Source organism: Oncorhynchus mykiss, chromosome 5 (assembly GCF_057628025.1).
Source record: "Oncorhynchus mykiss isolate SJ-2025 chromosome 5, ASM5762802v1, whole genome shotgun sequence".
Classification (NCBI taxonomy): domain Eukaryota; kingdom Metazoa; phylum Chordata; class Actinopteri; order Salmoniformes; family Salmonidae; genus Oncorhynchus; species Oncorhynchus mykiss.
This window is the reverse complement of record NC_143026.1, coordinates 64,327,491-64,349,984: the sequence shown is the minus strand read 5'-3', so window position 1 is coordinate 64,349,984 and position 22,494 is coordinate 64,327,491. Positions and strand designations below refer to the sequence as shown.

General features: G+C 43.1%; 1 protein-coding gene across 1 annotated transcript; it reads right to left on the bottom strand.

Moving 5' to 3' along the window:
- Positions 1–5,448: 5,448 nt before the first annotated feature.
- LOC110524278 (repulsive guidance molecule A) lies at positions 5,449–21,420 on the bottom strand. Its single transcript, XM_021603770.3, has 5 exons — positions 21,082–21,420; positions 14,566–14,606; positions 12,002–12,150; positions 8,832–9,343; positions 5,449–7,034 (listed from the first exon to the last, which is right to left on the bottom strand). The coding sequence occupies exons 2-5, from the start codon at positions 14,601–14,603 to the stop codon at positions 6,336–6,338; spliced, it is 1,398 nt and encodes a 465-aa protein (XP_021459445.3). The 5' UTR covers positions 14,604–14,606; positions 21,082–21,420; the 3' UTR covers positions 5,449–6,335.
- Positions 21,421–22,494: the final 1,074 nt, after the last annotated feature.

Here is a 22,494-nt window from a genome sequence, read left to right as displayed (position 1 = left end):
TTCACCAACGCCCCGATTCTCTCTCAACCTGACACTTCCCGTCAGTTCGTTGTGGAGGTGGATGCGTCTGATGTGGGGGTGGGCGCCATCCTGTCCCAGCGTAGCTCCACTGACGGTAAACTCCATCCCTGCGCCTTCTACTCTTGTCGTCTTTCTCCAGCTGAAAGAAACTACGATGTGGGTAACCGGGAGCTTCTCGCTGTGAAGCTTGCCTTGGAGGAGTGGCGTCACTGGTTGGAGGGAGCGGAGCAACCGTTTGTGGTCTGGACTGACCACAAGAATCTGGCTTACGTGCAATCGGCTAAACGTCCCAACTCTCGTCAGGCCCGGTGGGCTTTGTTTTTTGGATGCTTCAATTTTTCCCTGACGTTCTGACCTGGGTCGAAGAACGGGAAGGCGGACGCCCTGTCCCGGATGTTCTCCAAGACGGAGGAGAGTGAGGCCAAGACTGAGACGATTCTTCCCCAGAACGTTGTCGTGGGAGCCGTTACATGGAGGATTGAGGAGGAGGTGATGGCGGCTCTTCGGACACAGCCCGGGCCCGGTAACGGTCCACCCGGTCGGTTGTTCGTGCCTGAGTCGGTTCGTTCTGCTGTCCTTCAGTGGTCCCACGCCAGCAAGATAACTTGTCACCCTGGTGTTGCTCGGACTATGGCGCTACTGCGCAGACGATTTTGGTGGCCTGCCATGGGAGAAGATACCCGGAGGTTTGTTGCCGCTTGTCCTGTTTGTGCGCAGAATAAGAGTACCAATCGGGCCAGCTCTGGGCTTCTTCACCCCCTACCTATTCCCCGACGACCTTGGTCGCATCTGGCCCTGGATTTTGTCACGGGGTTGCCCTCTTCTGTTGGTAACACGGTTATTCTGACCATTGTGGATAGATTCAGCAAGTTTGCACACTTTGTTCCCCTCTCCAAGCTGCCTTCTGCCACTGAGACGTCCGAGATCCTGGTTAGGGAGGTGTTCAGGGTCCACGGGTTGCCCTGTGACATTGTTTCTGACCGTGGTCCTCAGTTTACCTCTGCTGTCTGGAAATCCTTCTGTTTGGCCATTGGAGCTACAGTCAGTCTCACATCTGGATTTCACCCCCAATCTAATGGTCAGGCGGAGAGAGCCAACCAGAAGATGGAGTCCACGCTGCGTTGTCTTGTCTCCTCTGATCCCACCTCTTGGTCATCTCAATTACCCTGGGTCGAGTATGCCCATAATACCCTTCCTTCATCTGCCACTGGGATGTCCCCCTTCCAATGCCTGTACGGATACCAACCTCCCTTGTTTCCTTCTCAGGAGAGGGATCTTTCGGTCCCTTCTGTCCAGGCCCACATTCGTCGTTGCCACCGGACCTGGCATCGGGCCAGGAAGGTTCTCCTTAGAGTTTCTGACCGGTATCAGATCCAGGCGAATCGTCGCCGTATTCCTGCTCCCGCTTATACCATCGGAGATAAGGTGTGGTTGGCTACACGGGATCTTCCTCTACGGACTGAGTCGAGGAAACTGTCACCAAAGTTCATTGGTCCGTTCGTGGTGGAGAGAATCATTAACCCTGCTGTGGTCCGACTCAAATTGCCGGCAACGCTTCGAGTACACCCCACCTTTCATGTCTCCTGCCTCAAGCCGGTTCACCTCAGTCCTCTGTTGCCCCCTCCTCCTCGTCCTCCTCCTCCTCGGATGATCGGAGGTGGTCCTGTCTACACGGTGCGCCGCATCATGGACTCCAGACGGCGGGGTCGAGGGTTCCAATATCTCGTGGATTGGGAAGGATATGGTCCAGAGGAGAGGAGTTGGATTCCTCGGCGTCAGATCCTTGATGACGACCTGCTTCGTGACTTCTACCGCCTGCACCCTGGCGCTCCAGGTAGTCCGCCCGGTGGCGTTCGTCGGAGGGGGGGTACTGTCACGAATCCCGCTTCCTGAGTCTGTGTTTGCCTGTGTTTCTTTCCTGGAGTGTGTTTCCGGTGTCCTGGAACGCACCCTGTCTGGTTGCCGGGCGAATTAGCTTGTTGGGAGATCGATGTTCACCCGCACCTGTATCCCATCAGTAATCTGCACACCTGTCCTGATCATCACCTCTCCCCTTCAAAAGCTCTGACCTGACATCCATTCCCTGCCGGATCGTTAGCCATGAACATTACTCACCCGGATCATTTACCCCATTCCCGCCTGGTCGTCAGAGGATTCCGCTTCCCCATTGGATCCACCTGTTTACTCCCATCAACTCACCACCGCTACCCGCTACACCACCTGGATATATCTACCCATTCACATTCACTTGTAAATAAATTCTCACCTTCTTCCTACTCTCCTTGTCCTGGTCTGCTTCTGGGTTCGATTTTGAAGAATCGTGACAGTCTGTTGCTGTCTCAGGTTCTTGTTTCTTACTGTGTTCTTTGTCTATCCTCTTCTGTTATGGACTGTTATGTTTTTGTAGAGTCTCTCTCCATCATATCCTACTCTTTGGTTGTCTGTCTCTCTGTCTTCTCTCGAGTGTCTCTTTAGTTTTCCAATCCAAAACGGTCAAGGGGATACTGGGGTAACTTAACTTGTTTTGGCCTGTATCAGGGTCACCTAAATCATTGTCTTCCCTTCCATTTGTCTCTGGCTGCTGCTGTTCTAAATGCTCCACTGGTCTGCTGTTCTCTTCTGTCCTTGGCTCATCTGAAAGGTATCAAGGTAGAGGTGCAACATGTCATTAATTTGTTTTAAAGGGTGACGGCACGACCTGATTTGGCCTCCTTTTAGATTTGGTTAATTAAGAAATGCAAACAGCTATGATTGAATTCAAACGTGTGTTGGTTTCAGGGTGTGATTTGATGTGTGTTCGTAGGTGGGAAGAGTTAGCCAAATTATTTTCTCAATTAGCTTTAGCTGACTGGTGTGCAACCTGACTTTGGCTTTGGATAGTCTAGCCCCGGGATTAGTTAGGGACCGTCAATAAATTACACAATGTAAATTAGACAATATTTTCATGCTGCACACCTTTTAGTTTTCTCATTAAATGCATTCAGTATTTGTTTATACATTTCTACAATTTATAGTTGGTTTGAGGTTCTTATGTCATTGAAATTTGGAGCTATTGGAATATTTACATATTGTCCCATGTACATTGTGTAATTTATCAAATGGTCCCTAACTAACCCCATAGGGATATTTCCGCATAACAGCGCAACACAACTCCAAACACGACAGATAAGAAGCTACGTAGCCTGTAGGCTATATGAATATAAAGTGACATGAGCCCAAAAAAGATTACCTTTGGAATGGCATAAGTTATAAGAACTCTAAGTTTCATTTGATTTTGTCAGTTCTACCAGCTAATGTGAGATTTTTAGATTACATAACAGGACACATAATTTAATGGCCTATGTATTTTTCAATGTTTTGTCCACCTACAATCTAACCACAAAGCTGGCCATCTTTTCCCCTCTCTTTCTGGCTGGCCCCCCCTTCTCTTCTAAGTTCAAGTTTGTTTATTTGTCATATAGACATGATAAACATGGAGTACACAGTGCAATGAAATACTTACTTGCAGGTTGACCTCTCGACACTGCAAAATCAACAGAAAAAGTAAGTGTCAAATAAATAAAGAGAAATACAAATAAAAGCTCAATTAAATAATTTCACCAATTCCATAATAGCCAGTTATAAATAGTTACATAACCTATATGGAAATAACACACGAGCCAAACATGTTAACCTGTAGAATGGAACAGGTTAGAGGACCTCTATGATTCATTTTGTCAGTTTTACTTCCTCAACATTGCTAATGTTAAACAGGGTTAAAAATGCTTTAGTAAAGTTCAGCTTCCGTCCATAGGGGGGCATTTTGCTGAGTCACATTGACATCTAACCGGTGCTGTAGGGGTGGGGTCAAGGGACGAGTGGTCCACTGTGTTGAGAAACCACGACCAATCACAGCAGGCACCGCATCACTCCAGGGGCTTCTTGCAGTGCCTGCTACTGCCTAGTGCAGTATATTGTATTGTTAATTTTTTTCACTAACATTTGTCAGTAAAACATGTATTTGGTTATGGAAACTCAGACTGAAAGGTTTGGGGCTGGATCAAAAACATCCAGGGCTGAATCCCTGGAGCCCAGGCCAAATGACGCCCCTGGTTTTACTCTCACTTGGAGAGAACACCGTGTCCCAATTCATACGTCAAAATGTATAAATGATTTGGCCTAGATCTCAGAAACATTTATTTATTATTTTTTATAAATACTAGTTACCCACTTGGCTGAATATAAATTAATTCCAGAACAGTTAACATGAGCCCTGTTGAGTGGGCTAGATGGAAATCCATCAATATCCCTGGCTTGTCAATCTGTGGAATAGGCTCCAGTGCGTAGCAGACATGTGTTATCTTTTCTGTTGGCACGTAAATCCCTTCCACACGGTTCACGACACAGATGTTCCCATCCTGCAACACAATCAGAACACCTGCCTTTTTCTTAAATACATTATATCCTGGGTGTTTCTCGAAAGTTTTCTATTTTACCCAAAACAGCAAAGTGGGCAGTCTGTCAATGACAATTTTTATTTTTTAAACAAAAGGTTTTTCCACTATCAATTAAAGGCTTTATTGGTTTCACTCATTTAAGACTTACATGAAGTGCCTCCATTCAGTCTTCACACCTTTTGACTTTTTCCACATTTTGTTGTTACAAATTGGGATTAAAAATGTCAATACATTAGAATCACTTTTGGCAGCAATTACAACCGAGTCTTTCTAGGTAAAACTAGGAGCTTTCCACACTGGATTGTGCAACATTTGCCAGTTTTTTCTCCAAATTCTGTCAAATTGTTGATTGCTTAACAGTGGAGGCTGCTGAGGGGAGGACGGCTCATAATAATGCCTGGAATGGCGTGGGATCAAGCAAATGGAAACCACAATCTTTGTATTTCATACCACACCAGACTCCAATCCAGCCATTATGAGCCATCCTCCCCTTAGCAGCCTCCACTGCTAGACAACCCTTCAGGTCTTGCTATAGATTTAAGTCAAACTCAGGAACAATCATAGATTTGGCCTTGTGTTTTAGGTTAAGGGCTTGAATACTTGACTCAAGACACATCAGCATTTAATTAATTTGTAAAGATTAAAAACAATCCCACTTTGACATCAAGAGTGTGTGAAGGCCAGTGACAAAACATCTAAATGTATTCAATTTTAACTGTGTAGGCCAGTGACAAAACATCTAAATGTATTCCATTTTAACTTCAGGCTGTAACAAAATGTAAGGTCAAGGAGCGACTACATCTGAAGGCACTGTATGTAGAAAGTCACTGGCCTATGCTAAATATAAATTGCAACCCTTTAGGAAGACTTAGTTTACTCAGAATTGACAGATTTACACTAGCAAATATTCTCCATGGTCCCACTCACATACTGAATCCTTGTGCTGTAGACATTGACTCTTGAAAGCTTAATCATAAATGACATACAAAGATGGTGTCCAACACTTTTTAATATGGAAAATTACAGATAAGGTAAAACGCATTAGTTCATTCAAAAATACCTAACTAATCACAACAAGTGTAAAACAATCTATACACAGGCAAATGTACACAATATAAAACATACACTCTTTCAATATATTATTATTATATAGAGATTGTTTCTTTACCTTTAAAAAAACAACTGGAAGCCAAGCAGCTTGAAGAGGGAGTGTTTCACCAAACTGATAATGCGATCACACTTGGGCGGAGTGAAAAGTACTGAGAATATTACACCAAAACCCAAATACATTTGGATAGGTAGTATTTTCGTTTAGTTGTTGGATCATCCCATGTAAGAAACATTTTCCAGTAAATATGACAACATTGAGGAACTAAACTTGGAGCGTTAACCGTTAAGTGCCTAATGATACACATTCCAGAAGTCCCTGCACTATAGACTATTTACACGTAAGCCTGATGCGTTCTCTGATAATATCTGACACGATTGTGTGCATCTTGATGTATTCCCCCAAAATATGAAATTCACTAATATGTTTGATAAGATGCATTTACAGCCCAGAACCACGTTACGATGAATTTCCCATTTAAGCATCCTGTAACTGTCTTAATCCAATTTACAAGTGTGAAAATAGAGAGTGCATTACGCACTTAACCACCGATCCCACCTGATTGCGTGCATTCAGGCTCAGACTCAATTAAGTGGTAGAAGCTGGCAGCCAACGTGTGTCTGGGGGGAACAAGAAGCACTGGTATCCTTTGAGGGATCAATCCTACAAAATGGTTTAGTGACAGGAAAATAACTACAACATTCACAAATGCAAAAAAACTCCTTCAAGCTGGCATCACTTCCACTTTGTTTGCGTGTTGTATTCGCTCTTTACAAAAGCAGTAGAACCAGGAGTAGGAGTGTGACCAGACTGGGGGTGGCTGTGGCCAACGTGTATAGCCCCCCTCTGTTTTGTTGAACATGAGGAGTCCTGGGAGAGTTTTGCTTCAGTTTGCTGGGAGGAAGGGCCTTCAGATCCTCCAGAGCCCCGTAGGCTGCCATGGAGAACTCAGGGTCCCCTGTGGTGAGCAGGTCAAACACACATGACTGGAAGTATATGTCCTCCACTTGCAGGGTCTCCCTGCACTTGGCTGTGGCACGCTCCACTGTGTAGATCTGATGTGGGGGCAGTAGGGGCCCCAGCTCCGGGTTAGACCCGGAGCCCGGGAGGTGGGGATGAAGGGGCTGGCGCCCCAGCGTGTGCTCCTTGATGAGCTCGTTGCGAGGGCACCCATGCAGACAAAGCTGCAGCCCACTGTTCTCCTCAGAAAAGTCAAGGGTGTCCTCTGGCATGCGGATGGCGAAGGTAAGGTAGCGCCCCACTCGGCGCACTATGATGGACGTCCCAATGTAGCGGGCCTGGATCGTCACCAGGCGGCCCCCGGAGCCAACCTTTTCTACGATCCACAGACTGCCCCCCTCCCCGCCACTCCGAGAGCCGTCCTGGAAGGCAGAGGGAAGGTCCTCGGTGGTAGCCTGGTACACCTTCTGCTCTGTACAGCCGTGGTACGACTTGAAGATCACTGTTATCTGGAAGAGAACAATGAAGAGACAAAAGGCAAGACAAAGGAAAGTCAATTAATGATTACATTGAAATCAAAAACTTACTTTCTGTAGTATTGTTTGGTGGACAACTGTTAGTACATAGTTATTATAGTTCTATGCTGATGGTAAAAGCTGTTGAGGCATTATCCTGCATAGACCCTGATTACTAACTACTAAGCAGCAGATGCCATCAGAGGCCTTCAACAGGTGTAGTACCATTTTGAGCCACAGTGTGTCAGCAGGACCTTAACTTTTTATGACATGAAAGGTTAATTTTAAAGTTTGAAAACAAACTCCAGTCTTTCTCTTAGAAAAGGTGTAAGAGCTTTTGTGTAATCTGATGGAAGGAATGCACCGTGAGCAGAAATTATACTTATTTTCCAGTAAATATGGACTAGAAAGCATCAGCAACACATTGGTGAGGTCTTGGACCACTAACTTATAATAACCAAATCCAAAGAAACGACTAGGCCAACTAATGAGTGTTCCCACATTAATCTGTGCAATCTAAAATAAATACTGTAAATGTCATAAACCATGCCACATGTAAGAAAGAGTATGGAGCCATACAAGAGTGATGGATCAAAACAAATCCAGCTGTCTGATAGTCCCAGAAAATCAGAAATACCATCCACCACAACTGCCACTGTGCCAGAGCTCTGACACGACTCTGGAGTTGAGTCTGGATTTTTAGTACTACGCAAACATTTTCACGGCTTTGTCAAAGAGCTGGCTATGGTTCACTTCACAGTTAAGGGGATACTGTATTTGATGAAGGATTTTCCTTTCTGTACTGACAGTTGCCCCAATTCAAGCGGACGGTGGGGGCATGCGGTATTGGCGTTGCATTCCCTCCACCCATATGAACAAAAAATTATCATTTGAAATAGTTGGCTCTGAAATCTGTTCTCCCTTTAGTAGTGTTTGGTTTACTTCGAACTCATACACAATCTAGCATAGGTTATTTACAAAAGCTCTCCAGGTTCAGCAAACTGATCTGAAAGAAACTGTCAGACTAGTCATTATCACTTTTATCAAATCTAGCCTGTCTAGATGATTTGGCCTAGGTCTATTGAGCTTCTCAGAGGTCTAGGTAGTCCAAGACCCAATCCTTTGTGTATTTGCTTGTAATCTACATGAGCTGAAAAATTCACTAATGAAACCAGATTATTTGAGCAAATGTGGCATAGTAACCTAAGCGAGTCTAAATTTAGCCCTACTTTTTAGTGTCTACCAAGTGTTGTATTTATCCAGTTCATATCTACAAATGTAGTAAGACAAGCTCCAAGCGTGGCTTTCAATATGAAGAACCAGGTTTAAATGTCGACTTGAGGATAAAATGGTATTACGATAAACCAAACAAAATCAGTAGAAATATATATATATATATATTAATCAAATTCTTTTTCAAATGATTCCATATTTCAAGAAAAATCTGTTCATTATTTGACTACAGTGGAGAACTTTATTTTTTAAATCCAATTGTGGGAGCGGGAACTGTTGGGGCAAGCGTTAATCACTACCACATGACTGACCACCCATGTGTTAAAGGTAGAGCGCTCAAGCATGTCTGTGATCCAACACCACTAAGTAGCCCTTCTCCCCTGGTGTCTGGAAAAGGAGAGGTAAAGTCACTGCAGACAGAACCTAACTTGAGATATACGTGTCAGTCTCCTTTCAAATGTAATGTATGACATACAGTTCAGGTACCTTTGTTATGATTGGGGCCTTATGTTTTACTGACAGCAAAACCACCATACATGAACCCATGACTTGGCCTACCTTGCTGGTGGCGGTGGCGCTGGAGCCCAGGACAACAGGTACGTTGGTCACCTGCACCGACAGGTAACGGTTATCGATAAGAGGCCACGCCCCCTCCACCTTGCAGGTCTGGAACTCGTCGCGGAACGTCCGCAGGTGTGGGTCCCCAAATAATCCACAGTGGGCATACTTCTTTCCCTGGCCGGCAGGGCCCGAGGCCAGCACGCGGCTCTCGTAGTCGCACAGCTCGGACACGACTGGCCTGGAGGTGCTAGGGGCCCTGGCCGAGGAGGTGGGCCCGTCGCTGGAGCAGTTGTGCTGGGTGAAGAGCTCTTTGATACGGAACACGGCCGAGTGGTAGACAAGGTCACCCCTGCAGCTGCGCGCTGTGCGGCGGGTACACAGGGCGTAGGCACGCAAGGCAATGCAGTAGTCCACATCGGACAGGGAGTCTTCCTGGAGACCACTAGAGGGAGAGGTAGAGGCCACGTACTCCGCATTGCAGCGCTGGATCCGGCACTGTTGGCAGTGTGCTGTAGGGGGGAGGAAACAGGGGACAGGTGTTACATGTTTATCATTGCCAACAACAGGTGAACAGAAACAAAAAAATGTGAGGAAAGTCATTTAATTAGATAATGAACCATTGTGTACACCGAAGCGGAAACTAGTTAAATGGTGGTGTATACGAATGTGTTTGTCTGAACTCTTCCTATGAAAAATTGAGGATGCAAAAACTGCTTAACACTACTCTAAACGACCATATAAAATAGGTTTCCAATAGAAATCACAGTAATTGGGCAAGTCTATTCACTGCTTAATAACTGTTATAATTAATTTTCTGAGTTAACACATCAGCTGTACAACCCAGCTACTTGCAGCAGGACAGTTAAACTATTCCACATATCGAGTTCCCATTTGAAAAAATTGCTACTTAAACCCCAAATGCGCCAGCCCACAGGGACATGGTACCATACCCCGTCTAACAAAATCAGTCAAAACTTAATAGCCCCCACAACTAACTACCACAAAAATAACAGTGCTTCACTGCTGGAGGAAGCCAATCTAGTTTGCTAAAGGGTGATGAATGTGGTTTGGATTTTGCTTGGCCAACAGGAGGCGCAATAAAGGTGCACATGCCCACTGTATATGAGGTTGACTTCAGACCCAAGAGGAACTACACAAAGAGCAGTGCTTGTTCAGCAACCGACTAACAGCTGGTCGAAGGCAAGGATGTAAGACCCAGTCAGGATCGTATAAATTCAGCACTTCCTGTGTTAAGTTATTACTCAGCACTGTATCTGGCAGTAAATATGTTTTGGGGGAGACTATGTATTCTGATGTTTCACGTTTGAGAAGCCCATAGGCTTATCTTGAGGTGACAGGTGCATTGCATGACATTCATTTATTGCCTCACCTGTGCACGTGTCACACAATGTCACATACATTACATCCACTTTAATAATACAGCCTCAACAAGACTAAAAACGGAACTATGAACAATAATCATATTCACATTGACAGAAGATCGGATAATTAACACTAGGCCTCCAGACTGTTACCTAAAGGCATGATGAGCTTACAATAATACAAATCTTGTCATTTTTATTGATTTTTTTCCCTAGACAGTGGGGAAAGATAACTGGTTGCAAAACTGTGTGAAAACATTTTCAAGTGACTAATGCCCTACATGGGTCTCGGCAACTGTTCATCAAAAGTGAGGTGTCGTGTGAGAGGTCATTTTAAAAGCATTTTACATCCCTCTTCTAAATTCCACCAATGAGCCATGTGCTTGGAGGGAGGTCACCAAACTCTGCTTAGAATGTTGTCCGTCTGGCAATCACGGCGCAATCAACAAACACGTCCATCTCTAAAGGCTTTATGGTTAGACCTTGACAAGACGCAATGTGAAAACTATGTGCGGAAAAGGGAAAGGATTAAGAGAATAGGACGAATTTGCATAGGAGAAAAATGTCAATAGGCGCGTGAGAACAATTTAATGGAAACAAAATAAGAGGGTGGCTTTAGAATGTAAACAAGGCAAGCATGGCATATCCAGTACTATAACAATGATCTTACGCATCCTGCTATGTACATGAATACACCAACCAAAATGCACAATAACCATGTCATAGCAGTCTACAACATTATGGGGAAGTAATAATTTAAAACTCAACTAATACTAACATTACTAATTTATAGGATACTGTGTTGCAATGCAATTCCATTTATTTGAATTTATAGCGTCCAACTTTATCTGAAGCTCATCTAAGGATCTACGGTGAAAATTGTCAAAACACTACAATACATCACGAAACGATTGGACCAAAAACACATTCGTCTCAAATCCCCATGTATTTATCTGTAACAACTCTTGTGACTTAAACTTGTAACGTTAACTAGGCATTACGTAATTTTTCAAATACCTTCGAAAGTTATTCAAACTAACAAATCACCACACTTAAACAATGTGTCGTGTCGCTCATGCATACAAAGCTCGGGCCGAAGTTTTTTAAAGTTACGATGGACACGTTCAGAGGCCGAAAAGTCTGACCAATGCATTGTAATAACAAATGAAGCGTGAACTTAAAGACACCATCGACTAAAACTATCCACGGCGTTAACAGTTAGCAAGCTAACTTACATGTTAGCCATGTGTCGCTACTTTACAAACATTTTCGAATACACATTTGCAAATGCGACGTCAAAGGGCTAGCAAGCTAAATGCTAATGTGCTTAATTTGCCAACTTCTACAAGTAACGTGAAACTTTATTTTAGACTTCGTGTGTGAATACTTCATTAGGTCTATAGCTAGTTTCGACCGTGAAAAAAAAACTGTTCGGGATATAATGCATTTAACTAGATACTTTGAGCAAACGGTTAGCAAACTTAAATCGTGTAGTTTAGCTAGCCGCTAACTGCCCGTTTTAGGCACGCAGCAAGCTAGCTCGCTGATTACCGACTTAACTTGTAACAAATCACTGTTTGAACTATAACTCCGATTAACAGCAATATACAGGGTAAACAAAATACAGTCCCATGTTTCAGTTCATAACTATTCCCGAAAGCGTAAGTGTTTTTGTGAACTAGTCTCGCACCATTAACACAGCCAAGAAAGTCTTCCATCAATCATTCTGGGTGCGGGAAAAATGTTTTGCATGCACACAGGAGAACATACATAATGTTGCCTTACCTGGTCGGAGCAGCAGCGAAAGTAAAACCATCGTAAAAGTAATACAGTTCCAAAGCTGCCGCTTAGCCAAGTTTTGAGGTCCGCTTCTCCCCATGCCAATCCATTCAGTTAGAATGGAGTTCTTCGACTGCTGCTCATCGACGCTGTAGCTGCGTGAAATTAGACAAACATTCGTATTCTTTCCCCTGCGCTGTCATTCAAAAAGGGCCCAGTCTTCAGGGCGGCTCTACGTGGGAGGGGTCTAACATAGTAGACAGGGCTCAGATGTGGTTGTTGGCCAATGAAATACTAATTATTCGTTGACCACTTTATATTTACATAATGCGGTTTATGGCAATCATGGGACATTGGGACTAAGCCAATGGAAAGTGTTTCTAAAGACAATGAAGTCGTTTCGAAATGATCATTGTAGTAGTTGGTAGCCAGTTATAAGAAGTATTCGGCCAGGATAGGGCTGATGACAATTAATTTTTCTCACATCTAATTACACTTACAACTAAAACATGATGTTTGCAGCCTACATGATTTATCTGAAAGAAATAGTAAACCTCTTTCAGGAGAGAGTTCGAGATAGGAGTTGTAGCTCTGTCCACATAGCTCCCTCTCTGCACTATAAAGCATTCAGCTGTGGCAGTTGTCCTGTTTGATCTCCCTGAGTCTCAACATAGCTGGAGAGCAAATGGCCCAATGCAAACAACCCTGTTGTTTCTCTCTGCTTCACTTAAATCATTACATTACTTTCTGAAGAAAATGCTCACCCAGGAGAACAATGGTGTCATAACACCTAGCATGAATAACAAAGTTAGGCATTATGTGGTAGTAAATTACCCTAGGTTTGAATAACATATTTGTGGCACATGAACAGCATGAGGGAGTGAGCTCGCCGTGTGAAGATACTCTTGTCGCTTTGCTATTAAGTTGAAAAATTGTTGGGGAAGCAGGTCATACACACTCAGTGGTGACCTACAATCATGTATGCATCAGTGGAGGCTCATTGTAATGGCTGGAATGGAGTCAATGGAATGGTATCAACCAAAAGGAAACCACAGGATTGATGCCATTCCATTGACTCCATTCCAGCCATTATTATGAGCCGTCCTCCCCTCAGCAGCCTCCACTGGTATGCATACATATGGGTTTACATATGTTACCCTGGATGTTGTTCATACCTGAGGTCACTAAACATTGCCAGAGATGGTAAATCTGGTCAATGTGTAGCATTCCCCCCTAGTATTATATCTCCATAAAGATGGGCAGCTTATTAATTGAACACTCACAATACAGGAGAGACATTCTCCATTAATTATTTTCTCTCAGCTAACTGGTGCTATTATTTTTTCCATTACATTTTCAGTTAGCAACTTGTATGTTACTCTTTCTCTTTTTGTAGCCAACTTTCCATCCCTTGCCTTGAACGACACTCGTCTTTCATTTCCACAGCTGCAAAGCAGGTCCATCTGCATGGAGCAGAATCATTGGGTTTTGCTCCATGGCCACCACTGTGTTTCTGTGGTTCTCATGTCATGTAAATGTAGGGTTTTTAATGGACAACTAATTAGCCAATCAAATATTGGTGTAAAGACGATCAACAATCATACTCAGCATAATTCTGTAATTGGATTTAAAACGGAATTTACTCAGACAAATTGAACATTCTGTGCGCCGGGCTGCATACCCCTTTTTACTTTATTAGAAGCAACTGAATTATTATACTGCTCAATTTGAGTGGAGGCTGCTGAGGGGAGGACTGCTCATAATAATGGCTGGAATGGAGCGAATGAAATGGCATCAAACACATGGAAACCATGTGTTTAATGTATTTGATACCATTTCACTAGCTCTGCTCCAGCCATTTCCACGAGCCTGTCCTCCCCAATTAAGATGCCACCAACCTCCTGTGCTCCATTTATACACTTGCCCCCCACCACTTCCCCAATACACATGTAAATATTGGACTATAAATTGTGCCTGTATTATACTCATGCTAAAATGTTTATTCTATTCTACTGGCATTTATGTTTTACTATTTCCTATTGTTGTTGCACTGACAAAAAGGAACCTGCAAGTAAGAATTTAATTGGACGATGTATACCATGCGTATCCTAAAAACTTGTAACTTGAAACTTGAACCCAGACAGGTATTGGATCACTGGTTTCTCTATACACATGCTGGCTCCTCTGGCCCACAAAATGGTGTGATTCAGGTGCTCTGTCAGTCTTGTGAAAGGTCCTCATAGTCCTTGTTGATGTGGGGTTGATATATATATATTGGAGGGGGAAATGAAGACAGCTCAACCTAAGTGGAACGTCTGGATTGTTCTGTTCTGTCAGAAGGGCCTCCTCCACCACAGTTGATACACTGTGCCAAGTCTGTCCCGCGAGGGTCAACGTACTATGTTTGTTCAGCTAATTTTGGGCTTGATCTGTTTCATGGCTGTTCTCTACTACGGACACATTTCAAACTCCCTGCTGCACGGGTTTGCAGATAGTCATTAGGACTCTTAGACATGAGACCGTAGCAAGGCATGTGCATATTCCTAACAAAGTTTCAGGATGTCTCTCACCTCTCAAAATGCTCATCTTCAGGATCTGTAGACAACATTTTCTGCAAGAAAAAAAAAAAAAAGTTATTGTGAATGAAGGCAAATACAATTATTTTTGAATACGTATTTATGAAAAAGTCATTTGGGGCAATTTGTGATTTGCGTCTTTAAAGAGCAACCAATACAACATGCTTAGTGCTGCCCTTTTCACTTGTTTATATTTTCTCTATAGCCTACTTCAGTAACTGAATCCAAACAATAACTCCAAGACGTCAGTTGTAAATGATAACACTTCTCCAGGTTTGTCCTGAATTGTGAACTGACCCTCTCGAAATAAATGTAGACTCTTTGTCCATTGAAGAATTGATATGACTTTCACTAGGGATAGCACAATTACCGTATAACCATGTAACCCATGTTATGAATGAAGACCCTCATGAAAATAAAACAACCGTCATGACCGTTATGATTTTTTTTGTAGAACAAACAGCTGACTGAAGACGGGACAGCCGGCCATTCACATGGCTAAGTCCATTTTTGCGGTAACATGGACTCTTTACTCCTTGCTGAAACAAGCAGGGTGTTGTAGCAAACAAGTCTTCGGTTGCCCTAGACAATGCCCCCTTCCCTGCAGCAGCACACATAGAAATATAATGAATAGAACGGACTTGGAACCTATAACCATGGCAATTTGACTGGTAAACTCATGGGTATACTCGCAATGGCTGCCTAGTTTTGTGACATGTGTAGAATGTTCATTCGAATGATGTTAACTGATGTGGCTACATAGAGATCCTATTAAATTACTGGAGGGACAATGTCATAAACCCTCAAAGTTCCAGAATGGGTGGAAAATGGCAGCCATATTGGTCAGGGATAAGTCTAATTGGAATGAATGGCAGTAGAGGCATAATCCTGATTTAACTTATGCAGGAAAATAAAATGAAGTTGTGATATATCATAAATTGTGTAATAGAATTATTGTCAACGTAAAATATGATCATATAATTATAAATATTGTTTATACAGGCACAGCCAGAAGAGGACTGGTCCCCCTCAGAGCCTGGTACCTCTTTAGGTTTCTTCCTAGGTTCAGAGTTTTTCCTAGCCACCGCGCTTCTACATCTTCATCGCTTGCTCTTTGGGGTTTTATTCTAGGTTTCTGTAAAAGCACTTTGTGACAGCTGTTGATGTAAAAAGGGCTTTATAAATACATTTGATTGATTGATTGATGTCCATTCTAGTATTCTAATTCTTAATTTTATGTGTTGCTCATGCAATGGAATGTATTTTATGTAATGTCAGTTGAGTTGATTCAACAAATCACAGCACATATTGATGGTTGTGACTAGATGAAATACAGCTACGCCCCGAAGTGACTTTTCGTAGCAGGTTAGGAGAGCCTAAATTATCCTAACCTGCTACTGTACGTTAATTCTCCTAACTTGTTGCGTAGGTTCTCCTGACCTGCTACGAAAAAGTAACTTCCTGTCGCAGCTGTATACCACCTAGTCAAAACCCATATTGATGGGTACACTTCCTGCTTTTACTTCCTGCTTTGCTCCTATGGGTACACTCACAATGGCCACCAGTCCACCCATTATGACATCATTAACTTGAATGCGGATGCCTGTTCTATTCATTCTATTTCTATGACAGCCCATGCAGTCAGGAGCGGAAGAGAAGAAACATTTTGACATATTTTTGCTATTCGAACGGTTTTAACAGTGACCGCGGTGATTTGGCCGACCAATGACCGTCATCCAAAATTCCATGACCGTTACAGCCCTAATTTGTAAATCATTCAAACATAGCTCAGTGAAGCAAACAGCTAATCCATCCAGATGGATGGACCAGATGAATTCTTCACATGAAAGAGACCCCCTATAGATGGTCCGTAGAGCTTGATAGGCAGAGAAAGAGCTCTTTCTTCCCCCTTTCCTTCTGAGCATATTGCATTGCATGACCCAGCAAATATGCATATTCTGCCTCTTAAAGCCAGTACATTTCTCCCGACACTGGATCACTTGTTCTAATACAATAGAAAAATGAGGTCAGTCTGGTAAAATTAGCCATCCGCCTCACGGCAGGCCTGAATGCCAGGCCAGTGAGAAGGAACAGCTGGGCTCCATTTGTGAGTTGGAGAAACAAGAGAAATAAAGAGAAAGGGATCAGAGGCATTTTGGCAAGAAGCAAAGATAGGGATTGGAAGAGTGATAATATATAGTAAAAAAAGGAGTAAGAAAAGGAGTAAGGAGAGAGTAACTGACGAAAACATGGGGTTTGATGAGAATGAGTAGTATGAGTAAGGACACTGGAATTAAAGAAGAGGGAAAGGGTTTTGAGAGTCAGACAGTGAGAGAAAGATCCCCAGGAATCTGGCAATTGTAGCGTAAAAGAGAAGAAGAGAGTGAAACGAGAAGGTGGGGGGGAGTGTGCAGGAGCAGGAGAGAGGGGGAAGAAAAAGAGAGGGGATTGGGTTTCCTCTGACTGTGTGTCTGGGCAGCGCCACATGTTCCTCATTAAGGTCCTCACACTGCGGGACCAGCTCCACACCGTGGTGCTTGTTTTTGTTACTAGGTCCATTGCGCTGTGGTCTGGATGAAACCAGAAAACTGGGCCAGTGCTCTCCTGAAAACCTTTACAAACTAGTACACACCTCTTGTTTAGAGCAATCCTTATCTAAAACTTTAGATACAAAACAACATGGGTTTGTTTCACACTAACTTTGTCCACTGAAATTGTCCCCAGATTTTTTGGGATAGAATCTGATAACAAAATCTAGAGAAATGCTTACTCTCTGATACACCTGTAATATGAGGGGTAAGATTTAGGCCGTAGGTTACGCAGGTAACCGCACTGTATTTCTATCAAATCACATATTTTGCCTGGTGGCATGAGCTGTTGAGTGTGGCCACATGAAGGAAAAATGTGACGATTTGCACAATCGTCCTAAAATCTCATAAGAAATTAGGTGGTGTTTTTTGTCTTACAGTAACATTATATTATGCTATTATATTTGGTTCCGTTATGTACAATACTATCATAACGTGATATTGCAGACTTGTTTTATCAGCTTGGGTTGAACGTTATTAAACAAGCACCATCCACCAGAGTAGCTTGTTCTATATGAGTAGATTAGAGACTTGCGTAAGTAGAGAATACCGCACATGCGTAGAAGCTTTGGGACCTTTAGCCCATGGGATAAGGGGTCTAGAAAAGTTGGATCTGCACTCTAAAGTGGAGAGTGCTCAAATGTTCTTTAAAAGGGCTCTTGTATAAGGTAAGTGGCCTAGTTAGTACCTTGTGAGTGTGAGTCTCTGAGTGAGCAGCAGTAGGGAGAGCATGGCTTCATGATGCAGGGCAGGCCACTCACAGCGAGGGGACTGTTATCTGTAGGTAGATAAGACATCCAGCAGTGTGAGTGTGTACAGGGCTGTCCTGATAGCATCTCCTCTCGAGGATCCCACTTACGAGCCCTGATTGATACCTGACAGAGCACAGAGGGGGATCCTCACAGTGTTTTTCTAGCTGCTTGCAGCCCTCTCCATAGCAGGCCATGCGTGCATCTGTTTACAGTGTTTTGGCAATGTGTGTGCCTGAGTCAACATAAGCTGTTATCAAGGAGCTGTATATCTACTTTCAGAGGCTGTGCTTTTTGACCACGTTGTGTGGTCACTGGTTTTCAACAGAAAATGATTTAGTCATAGGACTGCTTGAATATTTTTTTCATTTATTTGTGGGTCATGTGAAGGCGGTTATGTCATGAGAGAGGGCATTATTGCATATCTCCTATCTGAAAAAAATACGTTTGCACTTTGCATTGACTAACTGTTGATCCAGACAGTAGATAAAACATATTGATATTATCTTGACTAGGGGCCTACAATGAAAACGTTGTATATAATGAAATACAGTTATCTATGAACCCTAAATCTAATCCTAAACTGAAAATGTAAATAATTTCACCGAAGTGTCCCTGTTCTCAATTCTGTTATTCTCTTGCAATAATTCTCTCCCCCTTTCCAACAGAACAAATGTAGTTGATATAGCGTCAAGCTCAGTGCCTTTCAATAGATAGTCAACTGACAGGTAACCATAGATTTTAGGTCAGGGGGTGATGAGGGATGATGGAGCAAATACATGCAGAGCAGAATACAGAGGGACCTCCTCTCCATTGCCCCGAAGGGAGAGAGTGCAGCATGGCCTGGCCGACCACAGTGAAGGGGGGATCTCACCTTTGACCCTGACACTACCTGTGTATCTGCAGTGCAGGTGAGTCAGGAGCCAGTAAGCTTCGGGGCCCCTGAGGTGGGAGGTATGTGTGGGAGGATTAGCAAAGGTGTGTGTAACATGCAGACAGATCAGCACTGAAGCTTCCCTAATCTTTCAACTGTCATCTAAGCACAAAGTACCTTGCATGCCCTGCACTCCCTTTCATTAGGTATTGCAACAAACATATATTTACAAGGACTGTGAAATAGATAGTGATGAAGCAAGAAACATTTCTTGGGTTGAAAAACAGACTTTATAACACAACCACAAATAGCACTTTCAGTACTTTATTGATAATGCCATTATGCCATATGCAGGTCGCAAGCTGATTTGATTTCCATTGCCTTGCTAGAACATGCTTGGGCTTTCCACTTCCCACCTCTCCTGACACCCCTCCTCCTCATCTGGACTCCTAGGGCAGGCTGAATAGTAGAGACAGATAGCCAATTGCTTTGCTTTGTAATGACACTCTTTCCGCCAGGAAATGATGGACAATCCGCTCTAAAAGGCTTCACCAGGGAATAAAACGATAATGACCGTGATCCATACCACACTTTTCTTCGATGTTACGAGCTTTGATTTGATTTATTAGGATCCCCTTTAGACGATGCCAATGGCGACAGGTAGTCTTACTGGGGTCCGACATATAATGAAAAAAAAAACACTTCCCAATTTACATACATTCTTTCGGATTGGATATACAGTACGTTGCCTTGTTTATGGGTTAGCTGAACTAGGAAAGGTACATTTAATCCAAAATATGTACACATTGTTGAATATTTCCAAGAATCGACTCTAGCGCATGATTGTGTTCTATCATTGAACCTTCAAACCACAGACCTCTCCAACTCCGGAGTTGAGTGTTTCCTACATTAACAGGTAAGGGAGGTGGAAAGAGGGATGTGGGTTGTGTGTGTTAGTCCATTTGTCTAAGAAGGCAAGCTCTCCCTCAGCCCGGAGAGAGAGAGAGTTATAGCCTCCCGCATCTGCCCCATGCTGTCACCAAGGACCCAAGGTTTCCTCTTCTGCGTTCCTTTTTTACTACCGCTCTCTTTTCTCTTCTCCTGCAGAAACTGTAAACATTTGACTGAGTGCCATGATACTTATCCATGACCTGTCCACACATGGGTAAGCATTAAGCAAACATGAAGGTTAAGACAATAGGGGAAAAATGTTCCTCTCCATTGCCCATCTCCATATATATTTTCCTTTTTCGCCAAACTCCTAACAACAAGGTATACATTTAAAACCACACTTCACTGCACCTTTGGCCATAAAACAGATTTATTTTGTATTTGTAACCACATTACTTTTACAATTACAATTACAATTCAGCTGACATTTGTGACAGTTCAAGTAAGTTTCTCCATATTCTACAAACCATGTGGGGCCAATCCTACACATTTATTTATTTTCATTGGAGTTTCGATTTTTCTACCCTTCAGTCCCATTGCAATGTGCTCTATTCTATGCCTGAAGTGACATGGCATGAACTCAAAATGCGTCACTGTGTGACTCTGCCCAGCCTATCAATCTGATAGTCTTTCAGAACTGGTCTATCTGACATGAGTAAAGGCTATTCTCCCACCCGTAGCTCACACAAACAACAGTCCAAGACCAGGAATAGATGGAGAGGCAGACGGTAACTCATGAGACTAGTGTGTAAATTTAGTTTACTAATCCCTATTCACCAAGGTTTACCTCTGGAGGCATGTAAAGAATGCTTCTGTGTGGGGCAAGGAACCTAAAACTGTGAGTCTTGGGGAAACATTCCCACCGATCAGGGCTGCTTGACTGAATACAATACTGAGGATACAGGATCCGGGTATCGTGTAAAGAATTCAGTGTTCACTGCTTGGAAATGGATATTACTGTCATTTTCTTGGCTTCTAACAGATGTTTCTTATATTCGCTATAAAGAGACATCATAGTCACCCCTAAGCAGTCACGTTCCTTTCTCGCAGAGAGGTAGTACATGTATTTTGTCAACACATATTGTCATCAGCTACTGGTATAGCCAGAGGGGCAGAAGGAATCGAATGGACATAGGAGGATTGATGCTTTTAGTCATATTTTACTGTTCAGTACTGGCAGGAATGAATTAAGATACAAAATTGCCAAATATTGACCCTGACCAGAATTACATTTTCACAGTGTATGTCATGAACAACAGTTTACGTTTAGTATTTTCTTTTCAGTACAGCATCTGACAGTGATTGATTGGTTGGAAAGCAATGTCAGAGGGAAAAAAATGTAACTTACCTTGGATTTCTATGTGTGCGTTGTTGTATGCTGTATGGGCAGTTGGACCAGGCAGAGACAGTTAACCCTCGTTCCCCTGCAACCTCAACTGGTGGACTAAGTGCTGTTCTGCTATACAGGGGGAGATAGCTGGGAATTAAAGCATATGACAACAGCTGTCCGTTAAAAGAATCGGCACTTTGATTAGTAGTGATCAATGTTCTTTAATTCCTACATATCTGGGTAGGGCATTTCTAAAAGAAAAAAAAAAGAAGAATAGAATAGAATGGAAAAAAGATTCAAACACATTCACATGCATGCACACAAACATGCACAAACACACACACACAGACACGTACTGTACACACCCACACACACACTCACACTCATAGACATTCATTGGCTTGACAACATGTGTCGCCTTTGGACGGCATCCCATATTCTCCAAAGGCCTGCGAGGCAGTCAGACAGACAGACAGACGCAATGGTGTAGACGGCCATGCACTAGTGTTAACAGAGCATGTGGACCGCTGTACAAAGTGAATGAGAGCTCTATGTGTTGTCATGTTCTATCCACATCTCTCTCTCACCTCCAATCCCCAACTTCTACAATCACACACTGATTTGCAGCACCTAGTCTTAGATCCATACTATCATGTCATACAATTCATTTATTGAATTAAGGAAAATATCTTTCTTGACAAATATGAAGGGTAAAGTGAGCTCCACAGCTTAATTTCTGTCATTTTTACCCTGCAGACATAGTTTGCTGAAACTCCAGCATCAAAACACCTTCAAAGAAAAAGCCTTCTTATGCGTTTACCCTCATCCAATTCTTTTATGTGGTTCAGACTCAGACTGCAAGCACATGAACGGCGTTCCCCGACAAGATTGATCATGTGCTGGGGCCCCATAAAATGTGTTTGGTTATCAGTTGGTTCTTGCAAATAGGCCGAAGTGATGTGAGTGTGATCAACCTTGCCAGGATGTCTGTGCGTGGTAGCTCCAGGATAGGGCTGTGCTACGGCTGATTTATGAGATCTAGAGCAGCCAGAAAGCCTCAGGCAGAGGGAGAGGGGGACAGAGAGAGAGAGCGAATGGGAGAGAGAGAGAGAGGCCTCAATCTGACTAACATTCTACAGGAAATCCATGCTGACTGTGCCACCAAGGCAGTCGCCCCAGCCTGTAAATTCCATGAAGCCAAGCAACCAAACACTATGGAATATCTGAAAAAACAAATGTGTTCCATTCAGTTTGTTGCATTGCTCTGAATTAGTTTGGGTTGTTGGACATGTGTGTAGATTTTGGATTTGTGCTTTTTAGTTTGGTAGCATGCTTACAGTACGTTCTGTACTCACAGTGTAGTACAGAACATGCATCTATTCAAACATCCTGTGAAACTCCCTTGAAGCCGATATGAATGTCCAGTAAAAG

Bases quoted from the DNA above. Each gene is read 5' to 3' on its own strand.
- LOC110524278 (XM_021603770.3), bottom strand. From the start codon at position 14,603: ATGTTGTCTACAGATCCTGAAGATGAGCATTTTGAGAG. The intron at 12,151-14,565 runs GTGAGAGACATC...AATTTCACGCAG, and splicing joins GAAGATGAGCATTTTGAGAG to CTACAGCGTCGATGAGCAGC. The intron at 7,035-8,831 runs GTAGGCCAAGTC...GTTCTCTTCCAG, and splicing joins GCGCCACCGCCACCAGCAAG to ATAACAGTGATCTTCAAGTC.